Genomic DNA, 19076 nt, shown 5'->3' with positions numbered 1-19076 from the left:
TGTAGTTTAACAGTCAGAATAACCACATGATGGACGTGATGGAATTACATCCACTCTGTTACGCTGGAAAGACGGAGCAGTGCTCAGCTAAAAACCTTTGGCACCATTAACAGTTAAAATGGTGAAATGGTTGACATTTAATACAGTGTTACATTCGTCACGATTCATATGCCTGTACAGTATTTTCTCTCATTTTGCCCGGGAGCACTCGAATTAGGAATGCTTCACAGTACTGTTGGAGGCAATTTTCTTCTATGAATCTTTAATAAGAACAGTCTTCAGGAGGATGGCAGACATTGCTGCTGATGCCTGGGACTCCCTAAAGAACAATTCAAAAGCTTGCAAATGAAGTCCACACTGTGCCAGTATTGTGTTGAAGATCAAGAAACCAAACAGCTAACATATAGGACACCACCATAAAACAAACATAAATACATATATAGTTTAAAATTAGTCTTGAATACTTATTCCATTGTTTTTTGTTTTTTTTAAACACAAGTATATGGATATGTGGATATAAGTAATGGTGTCATTTGTGAGAATGAAGATTTATATGACTGATAAAGAGACACTTAACAATACTGATTTATACAATCCCATCTATTAAATTTTTACCCCAGTTCTGAATTTATGCATGTAATTGATGGAAAGTTAGAGGTCCCTGTGGTTTACCGATTGGATGGGAGGCGAACTCAGCGGGCAGACAGATGATCCCCCGAAGTGGTTCCGGAATGTACATTCATATGCTGCCTGCTGTGGTAAAATATGCACAGTCACTCATTTAAATTGCACTGAATATGTGCAAGGCAGAAAACGGTTCTGCGTTAGTATGCTGTCAAACTCTTCTTCAATAATCACTTCAAGTCTCCCAAAAATGCTTGCTTCACCGCCCTCTTCCTGTTTTCAATTTTAAATATTGATGGTGGACCCCACCCCCCCACCCCCCCCACCCCCAAATTAGATATCAGACATTTTAGACATAGCAGCTGGATGCAAATGAAGCACAATTAAAATAAATATATGCAGAATAAACACATTCTTTTATGGGAAGCATATGAGGATCACATATCATATGCTCTCAACATATACCCTCATCTCTGTGGGCACAGATACTAAAATGCATAACACGTGCTCAGATGAGTCAGATAGATGGGTCAGGTGACCCCTCCCCTCATGGCTGAGTCATGACATAGTCTGCTGGAGCTGTTTCATGTCAGACATGTGATCACACCTTGGTCCCTTTTTTTTTTTTTTTTTTAAAAAACATCTGATTTTTTTCTCGTACTATCCTCTTCTGTGATAACAAACTGCCATGTGGTGAAAGCAGGAATACAGATGCACTGCTATAATACTGGTTCTCATCTACCCTCCATTTGGTTTACTTCATTTAGGTCTGTGTTTCACTCGATTTACTACTATATATCATTTTACAGTCTAATCTATCACTGTATACTCTACATATAGGCAGTAAATGTGCTCTCCTCAGCTTAAGAGGAACAGACTATTACAGTCTTCAGCTAAGCCTCTATTTGGGTCACTTGTCATCTCTGTTAGAGTGGTGATCAGAAAGAAGTAAATGTGGAATGATTAGGAAATTTGTCTCACAGCCTTTACTGTCTGAGGTGCTTTTTCCAACCTCCTCCCGAGAGCCACCTTATTATTATTCTGTATGTATGTATGTCACTCTTCCCTCTCCCCAGCTTGCTTTCTGTAGGCCTCATTGAGCAGCTGTATCTCCTCGTGATACCCCGAGCTCTCCTGTGTCTGCCGTCGGCTGTTCTGCCGATGAGCTTCCACAGTGTCAGGTATAGTGATATTTATGGTCTCTGCTTCTGTAGTGCCGCTGCTGGGGATGAGCAGGGAATAAGAAGCAGTCTCGCCCAGGTCACAGGAGACAAAGCGGTTCTCCCTTCGTGAGTAACGAAGTGATGGCGAGCGGGCATGGGTGGAAGACTGACTGATGTTAGATATGATAGAGACGCTGTCCATGGCCTCTTCATTGTCACAAATCTCCAGAACTTCAAGGTGGATCTTTACGTTGGTGTCCCCCACGCCAGCTCCAATCCCCATCTCCATTCCGATCTCCATCCCCATTCCTACGCAGCTGGCATTCACATCTCCAGCCTGGACTCCTGATGCTGTTTCATCTGCACTGGGCTCATGGCCAACTGACTTGGAGCGATATACTTCCACCTGAAGAGAAGAGAAATTTATAATGCCAGTTATTATACAAGTTAAACAAAACAATTTCCACCACAGGGATCATTCAAGTCTTTCCCTGTTTTGCTTTGAACCACAGTGTACAAGTAGCTTATACACAGTGTTATCTCACATGATGTCCTACAAAAAATATTTCACTGACTTATAATTAATTTCTCTAACTTTATCTTCCATGAATCTTTTCTCAATGGAAATTCATCAAGAAATTTAAAAAGGCAATATTGTATTTATTCTCAGCAAGAACGCAAAAGCCATTTATCGCACTGTCACACTATTCATGTACTATTCCAGGAATTAAACTCAGTCTTGCGATATGAGTTTAAAAGAAGGGAGTGTTGAGATAGCCATTACCTTTTTGGCATTGTTTGGGGAAATTTTTCGACCGTCACTGCTGACTTCGTAGGTGGAGAGAGACAGCGTCTTCCCTGTAGGGGCTTGTAAAGATACAGTTCCCTGAAAGGCGCACAGGGGGATTGATAGCCCACCTGATGACCGCTGCACAGGACAAAACATGAAAAAGAACAAACATTCAGTCAGCATTTAGCACATCATCTTTATTTGAAAATTAAATTGGCAAGTCTTATTTCCTGAAAATACTAAAAGACTTATTACTAAATTCTACCTTGGCTGCTCATCATACTATTGACAACAAGAAGCACCCAGAGTGCAAACCTCTGCCAAAGCAGTATTTGCTCTTAAGCAAATATGCATTTTGTATATATTCATTTTGTTTGCTTTGTTCTTTTTAAACATACTTTAAGAAGTTTGTAGTGCAGCAAAAATCAGATGATGGTAGCAGGACAGATGTTTACTTTGATTGCACAAACTTGTTGTCAGGATTGGGGTAGGCTGGGGCGGTGTGTTTTCTCTTTGCTTTTCAGGTGAAAGGTGTGGACATCCAGTGTTGCCGCTCATGGGTGGAGTGGATGTTTCCCAGGCTAATTGTGCACACCTGCAGTCCATTATCATCCTGTGTATTTAAGGACCAGCAGTAGCTGTGTATCTCCGTCAGATCGTCCTGTCCACTACTGTTTTGTTCACCTGGAGTAACTCATCCATGTCAAGACACCCACCTGCCATTCAGTCTGGAGCACAGGTGCCGCTGCCGGATTTTCATTAAGCAACTATTCAAGTCTGGGAAAAATGTGGATTTCAGTGTTTTTCTGTGACCCGTCTGCCTACCCACTTTCCACCATCAAGACCCAGCCTCACATCAAATACAGCCTCTCTGTCGACAGACCCTTCTCCAGCTATTCTCTGACATCTCTCATGTAAGAACTAAGTCATAATGTAAGCCTTTGCATTTGCCTCCTCCCTACCAGTCAACGCTGTCAACCTCTGCTCTCTTTTTGTAGACCTTACCAGACCACAGCCTCAGTCTCTTGCTGCCTACTGTCAGTTTATGGTAGTAAGTTTAATTTGTGTAAATAAACCTTTCACACTTCACGCCGGCTGTTTGAGTCTGCTTTCTGGGTCCAGCCATAAGCAAATCATGACACATGTAGGAGCAGATAATGATAATAGGTAACTTGAGTTTATTATCTACAATGTACTTGACAATACATTCTTTAAAGATGACACATTTTGTGCTCAGCTTGAAAGAAAGGCTGATATGAAATGTAAAAGTGAGGTCAGAGGTCAAATTGGATGTTCAGAATCCCTATATAACAGTATCATTTCCTAAATGTTGCCAATACAAAGGCAGTATCATTTTAAGCATAGTTTTAAAGATAAAGACATATGAAAGTTTGACCTTATTTGACCTTGAAGAAAAGGTCAGCGGTCCAAAGTAATGTGATATTTAGAATTATCATTTCCTATATGCCTGTATGGTGTCAATACAGGTAGTAAGAAACATAGCTCTACAGAGCATTATTACTTTGACCATTAGATAAGTCTATTGACCTTGAAGGAGAGGTTAGTGGTCAAATGCGACATGATATTTTAAATCTTTATACTTTCTATATGTTGACAATACACACAACATTTTTAAGAATCATAGTTTCTAAGTTACTTTTGGACCAATAAATCATGAGGTTGACCTTGAAGACTTTGGTGGTTATAAACCAAATTTTAATGGAATATTAACATGAATCCAGTTTACACCCTTACAAAGTTTTATAAGAATTAATTCAGCTTTTTAAGCTATCACGTTTATGGACAGAATGACACACAAACACACAAATGCTACCGAAAACATAACCTCCTTGGTAGAGGTAATAAATACGAAGCATCTAATGCTTCATAGCGACTGCAAAATCATTTTCCATCTCATTGCTGTTGTTTAAACTAATTGAGGTTACATTATGTGCCTGATGTCAAATGCAGGAAGATGAATGTGTTGACCAATCATTTCTGTCCCAAGAGTTAATGAGGCTTACATGTAGAGCCCTAACAACAGCACTCTGCTGTTAAAATGAGATGAAAATTAGATTTGAATAGCAAAGTTTCAGTGCGGTTTCAGTATCAGTCAAAATTTTCAGAATGTATTATTAGCTTGCTTTTAATTACGAGGCTACATTTTTAATTTTCACACTTTTAATCATACTTAATATTTTTCGGTTACACATTTACACTGTTGCAGAGATTATGCTACCACAGAGTACATCAAAGTGAGCCTCTGTGAAAATTATGTTTGAAATTATGCATATTGATGGTAGAGGAAAATAGAAGCTCCTGTGGTACTGCGGTAGGGAGACCAGTGGCAGGTCTAATTAAGCTTCTAAATTATTTAGTTAAATATAATAATTTGATTGCGACTATGATGCACAACAGAAACAAAGGGGATGCCAATCTCTTGGCAAATCTCCCAAAATCTGTCTGGTTCCCTGTTATTATGTTTGCCTCACTGTGAGTGGAGACACACACAGAGGGAGAGACAAAGACTACAAAGTTGAGCTGAAAACACATTGTCACATAAATCAAATAATGTTCAGAACACATCATGTGGGAAGCACACCGTGTTGAAAGGCCATGTATTTGTTTCTGGATGTTTTCACATGGCTTCATTTCTGCATCTTACATATATTATACTATTCCAACATGCTACCCAAAAATTTAATCAAAATTATTGTGGTGATCACCTGATTTTTCCTTTTGTATCTCACTTAGGTTAACAATTTTCTTTTTGAAATGTCTTTAAAAAATATCCATAATAACCATTTTGCACCTTTTTATGAAAATCTACGAGGACTTTGGCCATATTTGCAGACCTGATCATGTGAGTAATATGAATAATATAAAGTAGTGTGAAGAGTAAAAATAAAGTCTGCATAGGAAGTAAGAAATGGTGGGGCTAAACAGAAGAGTGGGGTGTGAATACTGTCAAATACTTTTAGTGCATATACCCATGCTTATCTGGTGGGTGGAGCGTGGAAGAGCTGTAAGATAGCTAATTTCAAATTCTGCCCTTTTTTCTTTTAAAGATTTCTGCCTACACAAACTTGATGGATTTGATATTTTAAAATGAATATCAATAGTGCCCAGCTAGTGTATTCTAATACCTCTTGAACCTTTTCTCTACTGCCAACAGCAAGCTGTTGTCTTACCCAGTGATCTTCTGTCTTTTAATGCCACATCAGTGTTGACCACAGTGGTTAAGGAAATGGCTACAATATACTGGACTGGTCACCATTGGATGTGGCACTGACATTTGTTCTGGTGATAACTATTTTTTCTTAAATGTGGTTTTATTGTGTAATCATTTGTATATTTGGTGGGTTAGCATAAAACTGAGCCAAAATATGGACAGGTTATTTAAGAGAAGATGGAAGGATCTGCATCACATAAAAATGTAATTAGTGACTTATTTATAGTCTATACACACAGCATGTCCACTCTCTTTCTACACTGAGAAATATAACAGAAATATACCCATTAAACTCATGATGCCACATGGGCTCATTACTGTTGTAAAATCAGTCCCTATAATAGGTTGACTGCCTTTGCAGCGATTGATTCCTAACTGATTCATTGCATTAGCATGAGCAGATATACTTCAGTCTATAGGATGCACTAAATTCTAAATAATCTTAACATTCACATTTTATAGTGGCCATGCAGTGATTAACACGTTTATCAGACCACCCAATGTAAAGTTATACCACAGCTGCCCTAAATTAACAGCACTGGTAATTACCAAAAATCAAAATTATAATTTCAATGCTAAAACATAATTACTGTTGTTATCCATGAATTTTCTAATTTACTGTTGTACAAAAAGTGGAAAAAAATAACATGATGCCAAGTGACAGTTAAATACTTGCATTCCTGAATAGCAAAAAATGTTTTAGTAGTTGAATGTTATGATTGATTCATTTCTGACTTCTCAGTGTAAATTTGGGCATAAAAACATGAATTCAGTCATTCCTAGTTTTAAACAAGTTTTTGACAGATTTCTAAAATATTTGTGTTTTCTTGTTTTTATCAACCTTTAGTATACACACACACACACACACACACACACACACACACACACACACACACACACACACACACACACACACACACACACACACACACACACACACACACACTTCTGCAGTTCTTTGTGTTCAGACCTAGTCATAAAATCTTGGTATTCAAATACACTAAATAAAGATAAACATTATGACAGCAAAGCATCAGCTTATTAGCATATCACAGTTGTTATGCCTCTTGTTTGGCACCTTTAGAACACATTCATTGTAGTGTCAGCATACACACATACAGTCATCCATCTGGTATTCAAGTTGTATCAAGTCCATATCTATTCAAAGTCACTATTTTTTTAATTTCATATAAAAAGGACAATAATTTTAAGTAAACTGGTTTCAGTCCTTTATATGTTAATGCACATTAGTTCTCCATTTCCTCTTGGGAAAAGGGCTTGCGAGTGCACGCTGGCTCTGTGCTTACTAACGGATATGTCACGGAGAGTTTAAAGATGTGTTTAAGCTCTAATTCCACCTCTTTCTGCGGATCCTGAAGTCCAGATGGGCTGACAGTAAGGAGAAAAGATGACTAGTAATGACATCTAGTCTGCTAACGAGGCACAAAACACAGCTTCGAAGAGCTATGAATCACAGTATTTTTTTCTTGTCTTTCATCTCTTGTTTGACTTTGTTTATATATACAGTAATCATATGTTGTGTGTGTTTCTGTATATCTTTTGTAAATGTGTTTGGGGAAACTAATAGTTTGTGGATGTATCAAAAAATTCTTACATTTTCTTTGCTGTTTGGTTACGTTTTTATGTTTGTTTGTTAATGCAGTGTGTTTGTAAACTGCACTGTAATTGTGGTTCTACATTTAAAGACTCCAATCAATGATTAGGGCTGAGAGAGACATATATAGACTAGTAAACTGAGAAGTAGGACAGGGAAACACACACACACACACACACACACACACACACACACACACACACACACACACACACACACACACACACACACACACACACACACACACACACACACACTTGCCAGCAGTGAGCATCTCCGACTTATACATGATGCAAAGTGAGTGCCAAAGCCAAGCTGTAGATGCATGCTCCATGGATTTTCCACCCTCTGGTGATTTTCAAAGTGAAACATTTCAAACTTATAAGTAGAGCAGAGAAAGAAAAAGAAGGAGCGACAGAGACAGCATGTGTTCATGTGTGTACGTGTACACATGTAGTACACATGTATGCATGCATGTTTCCACATCTGTTTATGTCCCAGTCATTTGAGTGAGTCTATATCAAACTCATACTGTTATCATTCTAAAAGTCGCAGTTTGTTTTCAGAGTTAATGCCTGTGGCTGCTCTGTTTCACAAGTGGGGTTGCTCTCTCATCTGTGTCTGTTATCTCCAATGCCAGGATACATTAATCATTAGGCCTTTACTGCTTTGTCCTTGTTTAACAATTCAGTTGGGTCTAGTGAAACACAAAGAGAATTAAGCTTCTGGTATTACAAAAACACAGGATCTCTGCAACAAAGAAAGAAATGGATTAAAAACGGATTAGTGGATAGTGGATAGTGGTCTCAAACAAACTGTCTGGAGCTCCACTATTTTCATTTAGTGCTCTTTGACTTTGCAGTTAGTGGACAGAGCAAAGTACTGAGTACTTGAATAAATGATAACTTTATGAGCACAACTTTCAGTCTTGGCATAGAAACAACACTGCACGGTATATACTGAATCGATGTGTGTGCATCATTAAAGTTGAACTACGGAATGAATTAGAAATGAATTTGTTGATTCTTTTAAAAATTCAACTTTTACTCGAATTTGACCTAGAGCGTGTATACACAAAATCATTCATAAACACATGAGGGAGCACACATCCAATGAATCTCACTGAAAATGATCTTTAAACTCTAAGCCTTTAAAAGCCGCCCACCCCCACTCCCACCTTAAAAAACAAATAAAAGAAAGTCACTAGACTTAGCAAATGGATAGAGTTTGTGGATGTCCATTTAGTTTTGGAAGACAGGCTGACATTGGTTACTAAAATGGTGTGCATCTGTCTGTAACTTGATCGATTGCTCTATAAGTCAGAAAAGCCCAGCACAGATAAGAATATGACAGGAGAGGAGAGGAGAGGAGAGGAGAGGAGAGGAGAATAGAGAGGACTTTAACCATTTTATCTAAATCTCATGCATAGTTCCCAGCCTGTCAGCTTGATTATAAAGAGGCATATTTTTAGATGTGGAAAAAAAAGCCCAAAGAGACCCAAACCAGCACTCTCAAAGCCTTTCTCATCAAACAGTTCTTTAAAGACTGGCTGTATAAATACTGCATCCTATTCCATCATCTTTCTTCCTGAATGGACTACAATAAAAAAATGTAATTTCCTTTTGAACAAAATGTAAATGCATGAAGGCAGATTGTAAAATATATCTATTTTATGATCCTAAGACACTAATCACTCTTAAATGATCAAAACCTACAGCACATCACTGCGTGTTGCATGGTAAAGCCATTGTTTCCTTGATTAATTTATGAAAGCAATAGCGTAAGAGTGTGTGGAAAAATCACATAATGCCAGCCATAAACCAAAGAATGACAGACACAAATGATTAATTTAATGGCTCAAGAACCAATAAATCAACTGATTACACTGAACACTGGTGTACCTGTCTCGGTGTTCTCTCGGATTTACTCCTGCACCACTCCCAGTCTGTCAGCTCGATTTTCCGACACTCTTCATGCGAAAGCCTCCTTTCAGGCCCCTCAAACACTGATGATGTGTCAGTGAGACTGTGATCCTGTTCCCGATGATGGGAAGCCAGCGAAGGGACACAGTGGAATTTCTCATCATCCCCGTGGTTCTCATGGGGAAGTAGAGGACAATCAGCCAGTGCCTCCCCTCCACCAGCCACTGCTTCCAATAGAAGGTCTGCATGAGAGGAGCTGTCCACTGGGCATGTGGTGCTGAAATCAAAATTGGGCTCCAGCCTAGAGAGCCCACCACTTTGAAGTGCATCATGACCGGTATTAGGAAAGTCACAGTTAAAAAGGCTGTGATAAGCAGGCTTCTCAATGGGAGGACTGTTATGTGACATGGTTGCATGTGACAACTTGTACACTCCATAGCCTTGTTGGAAGGAAAGGTTGAACTTAAATCTTCTTTTCATCACTGTGAGAAAGACAATTGAGAATAATTTTATTTTCCTCACCCTGCAAAATTTCCCCTTGTACCACACTGGAAAACATGTTCAGGGTTTTACTGTGTAAAAAATACATTTGGCTGTGCACAATTAGTAAATTTGTACTGTGCCATCATCTACCTGAGGATTCTGGTGTTGGTTCCTGTTTGCAGTTAATGAAGCAGCCACATGGCATGTGGATCCAGCGCTCAGAAAGCATGAATAACGGAGTGACTGCAGGCGCAAGCAGAGTGAGAAAGAAGCTCAGCGTCTCCAGGGAAGAGCTGCGTGCATTCATTGCATGCCGTACCAGTACCAAAGTCTGTGGGGGGAAAAAAGGGGAGAAATTAAGTCACTGAGGAGTCTCTGATTTAATATGAGGAAGTGGTGGGAGGGAGACAAATGAATGAATTACACAGACCTTTCACCCATACTAGGCTTTCTTGATTTTAATTTTCTTATATTTCACATTCCAATATATCAATGCTATTTGCACCACTTTCGCATTGAGCCTGAGTGCACTAAATTTAAAGATGGCCACAAATAATACAGCTAAAATAAAACAAAAACAACACCAGCAAAAATATTTTAATCCATGGAAACAAACCCTGTGAAGTTACTGCATTTCTGACCAGTGATATCTTGACATTCTCATGTTAATCATTTGCTTTTATTCATTTTAGAGGTTGCAAGTTCAGAATGCCAATTCTGTTAATCTGTCACAAAAGCATTTATCACCACTCTCTCTCTCTCTTTTTTTTTTTTTTTTGCAAGAAACTGTTGCAACAGAGGTACTTGGTGTTGCAAAGCATGGGTGTATTTCACAGTGCAAGCCCAGTGCTGCCACATAAAACTCGCAAACTACTGTTCTCAAAGTATTAGGAGTACTATTTTATGAAATACTGGTTCTAATTAAAAAAAAAAAAAACTTTTCAAATATTTTATCAAGGTTTTACAAAAGAGACAGCAAACCATGACATTAAATTGAAATCATTCCAAAGATTCCACATAGCAGTGACTGCAAACTAAGGACATCACTCACAGTTCAATGATTTGCAAATGAGTCTTCAGCAAGATGTGGAATTTCATTCATTTTTAGTGACAGAAAAGTATATCAAGTGAACAATACACGTCTATTTCACGATTCCATTTTATTTCCCCCCCTACAATGTTAACCTCACAACAAATCTGCCACCAGGAACAGTGATTTGATTAGGTGATGCACCCATGTGTCACAGAGGGACCCTGCTAGTCTCTAATTGGCTGTTAAGCACTTTCGTGGATTTGATCAGATAGTTGTTGACGTCACTCTCTCGTCCCTGTAAGGCCAGAAACATACTCCTTTATGGTTATTTTCGGTAAAATGTATAGAGGTGGTGGTCTATTTACCAAAACAAGCTGAGGTCACACAGGGAGCTTTGGTTAAAGTGATTTTACTTTAAGATTTTATTTTGTTGGCCAGAGGTTATTGCGCGTTGTCTTTAGATTTAGACCGGAGTTTCATGATTTTTCTACAAACAACATAGCGCATAGCATTCCAACTAAATTAATAACAAATGATTTCGAGGTAATACAACTACAACGTTCCAACCCTACTATATCAATGGTTTGGCAGGCCATTTGCTAGAAAGTTATTATGTTGCTTTTAGCTCCAGTTACTGGCATATTTGCTTCTATTACGCTTCTTACCATCATTGGCATCCATAAAATAACTCTGACAACGGCCAGGATCATGGAAAAGCGCTTTTGTGCAAACACCACTGGCGTATCCCCGACAGCAGCTGTCCTTCGAACGCTGGCAGACACTGGGGACAGACTGCTGTCCTCTTTCTCCCTGAGTTCTGTCCCGCACGAACTTGGACTCAGTTCGTTGTACGCCCCGAAACTTTTATTCAGGCTGTCCCGGGAAAAAGACTGTAAATCACAGAGAGGAGTGGTGCCACTCAGTCCTGCCATCTCCAGATAGCTCGGGTACAGTAAATTCCTTTGGGGCTCCCTGGAGCACAGCAACTGGTAGGTGAGGGGGATGAAGAAAAATAACAACCCGCAAAAACACAGAAAATACAAAGAGAAGAGCAGCAAGATGTAAAAACTGTCACTCTCTGGGAAACACCCAAGAGAGGCCGGCGTAAAGCTTCCCCATCCGCATAAAGGTAAGACACTAACGGCCAGGCTGACCGCCCACACACCGGCGATAGCCCACATTACTTTTAGTGGCCGGCGCACAGACTGAAGCACTCCAAATCTCTTGGTGACATAAAAAGTGTAGGCTGCTATAAGGCAAGCCTTCATATTGCTGGAAACACCCTGGAACACGTACAGAAGTCCAGCTAAAGTGCACAGGCTGCCCGACCCTTCACCTCCATTTGCCTCCCACTGAAGGAGCATGAACAAAGCGAGGGGGACCAAACTGAGCAGGTCGTCCACAGACATGGAAGCCACAATGACACACAAGGAGGTTTTTTTCCTCATCCGGAGGACAGATAGCAGCGAATACACACCTCCAACTAACGTTACAAAGGCGATGGTTACGCACAAACCGAAAAGCAGCAGGCGGATTTGCCTCTCCATCTCGGAGGGGTCTGGCGTGTCGTAGGTGGCCGTTGGAAGGTAGCTTTGGTTAGGCGCCGGGGAGCTTTGATACGTCGTGGACATTTCCACTGAATTCATTGTTCTGCCTCTTTTGGCACTTTTAATTGTTCAAATCGGACTCATTAGCTTGTAAAGTTTATCACGCTGGAACGACGTTAGAATGGCACAGAATCCGCCGCATGTTTAGGAAATCACCATCCAACTGGGAACGCGTGCAGAAGCTTTCCAGTCTCTTGGATGTGAGAGCGTGTCAGGAGGCACCTGTGTCCACCGTTCAAACCGCGCAGCCGGAGTGCCTCTCGTTTCCAGCTGCTGATCTACGCGCTGTCGTCATCGCTGGTTACTTTCACGGCAATCTTTGGGGGGCTGAGCCAAACGCAGCCTGCTACTAGAACCGTGCAGAGACGGTTCAATTCATCAGGGTGCGTTTTCATTTGTGTTATGGCTCGACCCTTTTGACGGGTCATTCTAGTATTATCACCCCTTTCTAAACAAGCCCTTTAATCAGAATTTAATGCAAGTGACAAAAGGATAAGGTTTTTTTCTTTTTCTTTTTTTGGGCCGGCCCATTCAGATTTGTGTTTGTGTGCAAGAGGACCATCACTTAGTGGTTAATTCCATTTGAAAACCAACATGTCCATCTATACAGACAGATCGGGTCATTTTCAGCAGATTGGCTTTCATTGTTTTGTTTTCAAAACCTTTTTTGGCTTAATGGAGCCAGGAAACTAAATGCCAGGGCTAAAATAACAAGGGAATCATGTGGACTGGATGTACTCTGGAAACAGTTTACTGTAAACCCGGGCATGTCTGTTTGTATATGGGCCCATATGCCCCACTATTAGAATGTAAAAGTACTTAGAAATGAAAAAAGGCATGCCAAAGGCACTGAAGTTATAGAAGAAAAGTACCCTCATCTGCAAAGGGAAGAACATGTTTGTTACAAGAGGTGTCCTTTTTAAAATAATAATTCAGGAAAGATTATGTTGTAATTAAGCAGATTAAGATCATAGAGGAAGAACATAATCCACTGTGACCCTGCTGTGTTCATGTCTATAAGTATGCAGAGATCATATAAGCTGATGTAACGTTCTCATCCTTCCCTGTTGTCGTTGTGGTTTTTCAGCATGAAGGGCTGCTCATCCTGCTTTATATCTGTGGCCCAAGAAGGTTTATTTATTTTTGTTTTTCTAAGAAAACAAATATACTCTCTGTGTTGTACTTTGTTATTATTGTTGGTAGCTTTTTTGGTCTTACATTCTTTCTGCAAATATACACAGAGATGCATGGTGACAGCTCAGGCTCATTTATTTACACTCCTGTTCTTACTTGCTGTATGATATCATTATATGTGGAGTCTCCTGAGTGTAAGTGCATCTGACTTCAGGTCCTGTAATTAAATTATAGTTTGGGCTAAGTGACTCCTAGCCATTTTAATGACTCAACTCTCTCAGGAGCCAGGAGGACACAGGGGGGTTAAAGGACAAAAACACAATCTGCAAGGATACATAAACACTAAAACACACACATGCACAAACACCCACAGATATACCAGCTGAGCTCAGCATCACACATCAAGGTGACCTACTTTGTGTGTGTGTGTGTGCCTATCTGCGTGTGTGTGCTGCATGGAATGGTTTGTTCATGTGAGCACAAGGTGAGTGTGCAGCTCTGTAAAATACATTCATAAATAACTGCACTGTTGAGGAGCAAAGCAAATGCAGTGACACATGATCTGTTAGAAAAGCTAACACACTATCATCTGTTAATGGAACAAAGACCCAATGTACATTTTAATTCAAGTCAGTTAAATGAAGAGACTGAACAGAAGAAAGACATCACTGAAGATTATTTACACAATAGAATATGAAACAGTAGGTATATACAGTTTTGAATAACTTATTAAAATCTTCATGTCAGTGTAGATTACAGAGCAGAACAAGACAGTACACTCTATTAAAAGCTAGAAAATAAATATTAATCATAGAAAACACAAATAGATGCAAGCACATATTTATTATGGATATTTGCTGAGCTTATCTAACCCTGGGTGAAAACAACAGGGGCAAAACTGAAAAAAGACAGCAAGTGTGTTTAAAGTGCAATTTTAATTTTGCTCAGTTTTGATTAAATCAATAAATTTTAAAAAGTCAGAGCAATAAATGGTTAGCATAAAATCTAAACTTATGTCTTAAAGTCTTAAAATAAGTTATACCATTATAAAAAAGGAAAAAAAAAGAAAAACAAAATCAAGGTCACTGTAATACATGCATACAAATAAGTTTGGCTGAAGAAACTTTTATTGCACAACCACAACCAACTTGTCACTGTTTTCTAGCTGTACTATGTGATAAAAGAACTTTCTCCACCTGCAGACTGACACACATCCATGCTGCTACACGAGAACCACTGCAAGGGTAAACAGAGTTTACACTGTGCAAGCCTGCGTTGCAGGCACTGACATAAATTTTATTCTTATTGCATTGTGTGTTGTTGTACTTTGTTTAAATCTTTCAAATGAGGTTTGCTATGGCTCATACTGTCCTTGTGTTAATATGGAACATGTGCTTCGTACAATCTGACATTTTTATTGGTGTGTCCATTTCACTAAGCAATTAATGAGGTCCCATGAAGTAAAATAAAATTACAGTCAGACTAATAAAGAGTTTAATTTGAGAATTACAGTCATCTCATGACATCTAATAAATCTTTTCACTGTAATATTGGCTTCAAAATGAAAATGAAACCATGGGAATACTTTGAAGTAAAACCTTGGTGCAGTTCATCGGGACCATGAAAAGGAAGCAGCTAATCAGTGATTGATGATTGTAATATGTTTTTCAAATAACCTTCAAATTCATAAATTATGTACTGTGTTGCATCATATATATGAATCCATATCCAAAAATAAAACCAACAATCCTCTGTTGCTTACTGGCATCTGGTGGTACATCATAGCTTGTAACTTTAATTTGTAGAGCTGCTGGAATGCAGCTCCTCTTCCTCCCTCCAAACACAAATGCATCCACACCTGCATGCACATACACACGTATAAACACAGAGTGTCTAAGTGCATCATTATCCTAAGTCACATCAAATATTAATGAAGCAGCACTTGACACAGAAATACAGAGACAGAAACAGGATGGAAGATTATATTTGCACAAAAGAGAGAGGTTTAATCGTTAGTGCTATGAATTTATAATTACTCAACACTTAATTCTCTGCTGGGTATACCATGTAAAATACAACTGGTGCATGTTGGCATTGTTAAAATGTTGTTTTTAGAATTAAAGTAACCTTGAGAGTGAAATTAAACTTATTGTAATTATTAAAAATTGCAGAGTGCTGACAAATCAGTCCAGCACAAGTGAGTAGAAATATCTAATAAATAAATTAATCCTGCATTAAAATGTTTTCATACACGTGTGACTCAAATGGCTTTAGGTTTTCCTTGTAGCAGTGAAATCTAGGAACTGGTGGAGACCAAAACTGAACTAAACTAAAAGGAGAACAAATATGTGACTTAACCTCCTGAGACCTGAGCTCCTTTTTGCAATGCATTTTTAATTTATTCAAGACCTTTGTGATTAGATGGACCCGATTTGTCTGTAAATTAAGTTTCCTCTTCGAACAGGAAGTTGTATTTTGTTACACAGTTGTTACAAACTTTTGTAAAAAAAAAAAAAAAAAAAAAAAAAAAAAAGAAGAAAAAGAAAAAATTCCACAAATTGAGACAATGGGTTTATTTTATAGCATAACACAACAAATTCAACATGTCTTAACAACCTATAAAACACTACTGAGCAGAATGAGGCATAAAGCCAAAATGTAATGTCCCTATATTAATGCAGAGTGTTAGGAGGGTAAAGTCAGTAGGTAAGCAGAAACCTGTCTGATGGATGTTGGAATAAGGAGTTGCTTACATGCAGTCACAGGACGCTCTGCAGTCCTGTGAAAAGCTAAGTATACCCTATGATTCAATAGCTTTAGCACCACCTTTAACAGCAATAACTTGAAGTAATCGTTTTCAGAATGACTTTCAGCGTCTCACATCATTGTGGGGGAATTTTGGCCCACTCTTCTTTACAGTGTTGCTTCAGTTCATTGAAGTTTGTGGGTATTTGTTTTTGCACGGCTGTCTTAGGGTCCTGTGACAACATTTCAATCAAGTTGAGGTCTGGACTATGACTGAGTCATTGCAACACCTTGATTCTTTTCTTTTCCAGCCATTCTATTGCAGATTTGCTGCTGTGTTTGGGATCATCATCCTGTTGCATGATCCAGATTGAGCTAAGCTTTACCCGTCAGACTGATGAGCTCACATTTGACTCTAGAATATCATGGGTTTGTGGTCGACTCAATGATTGCAAGGTGCACAGGTCCTGTGGCTGCAAAATAAGCCCAAGTTATCACTTCTCCAAACTTTCAAAACAAGCTATAGTTGTTGTAATTGTACTATTACAAACTTTAACATTCAACGTGCTAACCGAGGCCTGTAGAATCTGAGATGTAGCTCTTGTGTTTTTTGCAGTTTCTCTTTGTGTTGGATGGTCTGACCTTGGGGAGAATTTGATGGGATGTCCACTCCAGGGAAGACTGCGGCATTGTAAAGTATGTATGTGAATACAGCATACATGATCAAATGTCCTGAGAACAGGTCACCAAGTCAAAAACTACAATAGGCTGAATTTTCATTCAAATATGTCTCAGTGGCTCTCAGAATGGTTGCATTTCTTACATAATTCCCTGTTAGTCCTCCTCTGACCACTTAATGATTTTCAGGCTGAGATTTTACCATGGACCTCAAACTTATGCAGAGAGGAAACATCAGCACACTGAACCAAATTTTTATGGAGCTGGGATGAGACCAGGAGCTCCAGCTTCAACCAAGCTGTTTTCAGCACTTCCAAGTTGAAGTGTATTCCAAGCTCAAATGTAGTCAGATGGAGAGGGAGACAGGGAGCATGCTCCCTCTTTTTTCCCTCTTAGAACAGAACTGCTAGCATGCTGTCTCCTGCCAGCTCAGAGTGCACTGAAAACACTTCTTTTTTTTTCTTTTTGCCACACAAACACAGTTTGGATCACTGCCCAGATTTGCCTCGTGCAACTTTGTCTACATCTCAAAAATTTAAATAAACTTGAAAAGTCACCATTTTGACATGCTGGAAGAGACCTAGAGATAATGGAACTGATACAGAGTAAACAAAGAGAAAAAAAAGCAGAAAAACATCAGCCATGCTTAAAATGGTCCAGCGGTGTACCGCAACATGATCCTGAATGTGTGACTGGCCAAATCTAAACAAGGTAAGGCTTTTTATTTTCTTGCTTCTTGACTTGTTCTCAGAACGTTTTGACAACACCTCACATTATGAATTACTCTGGGAGATAGGAAGAGGCTTTTATTAATGGAAAATATTAAATGATTTCTACAGTGGGTACGGAAAGTATTCAGACCCCTTTCATTTTTCACTCTTTGTTTCATTGCAGCCATTTGCTAAAATTAGAGTTCATTTTATTTCTTATTAATGTACACTCAGCACCCCATCTTGACAGAAAAAAACAGAAATGTAGAAATTTTTGCAAATTTATTAAAAAAGAAAAACTGAAACATCACATGGTCATAAGTATTCAGACCCTTTGCTGTGACACTCATATTTAACTCACATGCTGTCCATTTCTTCTGATCCTCCTTGAGATGGTTCTACTCCTTCATTGGAGTCCAGCTGTGTTTAATTAAACCGATTGGACTTGTTTAGGAAAGGCACACACCTGTCTGCGCATGTCAGAGCAAATGAGAATCATGAGGTCGAAGGAACTGCCCAAGGAGCTCAGAGACACAATTGTGGCAAGGCACAGACCTGGCCAAGGTTACAAAAGAATTTCTGCAACACTCAAGGTTCCTCAGAGCACAGTGGCCTCCATAATCCTTAAATGGAAGAAGTTTGGGATGACCAGAACTCTTCCTAGACCTGGCCGTCCAACCAAACTGAGCAATCGTGGGAGAAGAGCCGTGGTGAGAGAGGTAAAGAAGAACCCAAAGATCACTGTGGCTGAGCTCCAGAGATGCAGTAGGGAGATGGGAGAAAGTTCCACAAAGTCAGCTATCACTGCAGCCCTCCACCAGTCGGGGCTTTATGGCAGAGTGGCCTGATGGAAGCCTCTCTGCAGTGCAAGACATATGAAAGCCTGCATAGAGTTTGCCAAAAAAACAAATGAAGGACTCCCAGACTATGAGAAATAAGATTCTCTGGTCTGATGAGACGAAGATCGAACTTTTTGGCATTAATTCTAAGCTGTATGTGTGGAGAAAACCAGGCACTGCTCATCACCTGCCCAATACAATCCAAACAGTGAAACATGGTGGCGGCAGCATTGTGCTATGGGGGTGTTTTTCAGCTGCAGGGACAGGACGACTGGTTGCAATTGAAGGAAAGATGAATGTGGCCAAGTACAGAGATATAAGAAAACCTCTTCCAGAGTGCTCAGGACCTCAGACTGGGCTGAAGGTTCACCTTCCAATAAGACAATGACCCTGAGCACCCAGCTAAAATAACAAAGGAGTGGCTTCAGAACAACTCTGTGACCGTTCTTTACTGGCCCAGCCAGAGCCCTGACCTAAACCCATTGAGCATCTCTGGAGAGA

At 39.5% G+C, this 19076-nt stretch overlaps 1 protein-coding gene across 1 annotated transcript; it reads right to left on the bottom strand.

The window, feature by feature from the left end:
• Nucleotides 1–1246: 1246 nt before the first annotated feature.
• Nucleotides 1247–12726, bottom strand: LOC115790979 (probable G-protein coupled receptor 149). The gene is made up of 5 exons (XM_030745032.1): nucleotides 11528–12726; nucleotides 9980–10160; nucleotides 9326–9828; nucleotides 2572–2715; nucleotides 1247–2193 (listed from the first exon to the last, which is right to left on the bottom strand). The coding sequence occupies exons 1-5, from the start codon at nucleotides 12506–12508 to the stop codon at nucleotides 1681–1683; spliced, it is 2322 nt and encodes a 773-aa protein (XP_030600892.1). The 5' UTR covers nucleotides 12509–12726; the 3' UTR covers nucleotides 1247–1680.
• Nucleotides 12727–19076: the final 6350 nt, after the last annotated feature.

The sequence above is a fragment of the Archocentrus centrarchus genome, chromosome 13 (assembly GCF_007364275.1).
Source record: "Archocentrus centrarchus isolate MPI-CPG fArcCen1 chromosome 13, fArcCen1, whole genome shotgun sequence".
Classification (NCBI taxonomy): domain Eukaryota; kingdom Metazoa; phylum Chordata; class Actinopteri; order Cichliformes; family Cichlidae; genus Archocentrus; species Archocentrus centrarchus.
The sequence above is the reverse complement of the archived record's forward strand: the minus strand, read 5'-3'. Positions and strand labels throughout refer to the sequence as shown.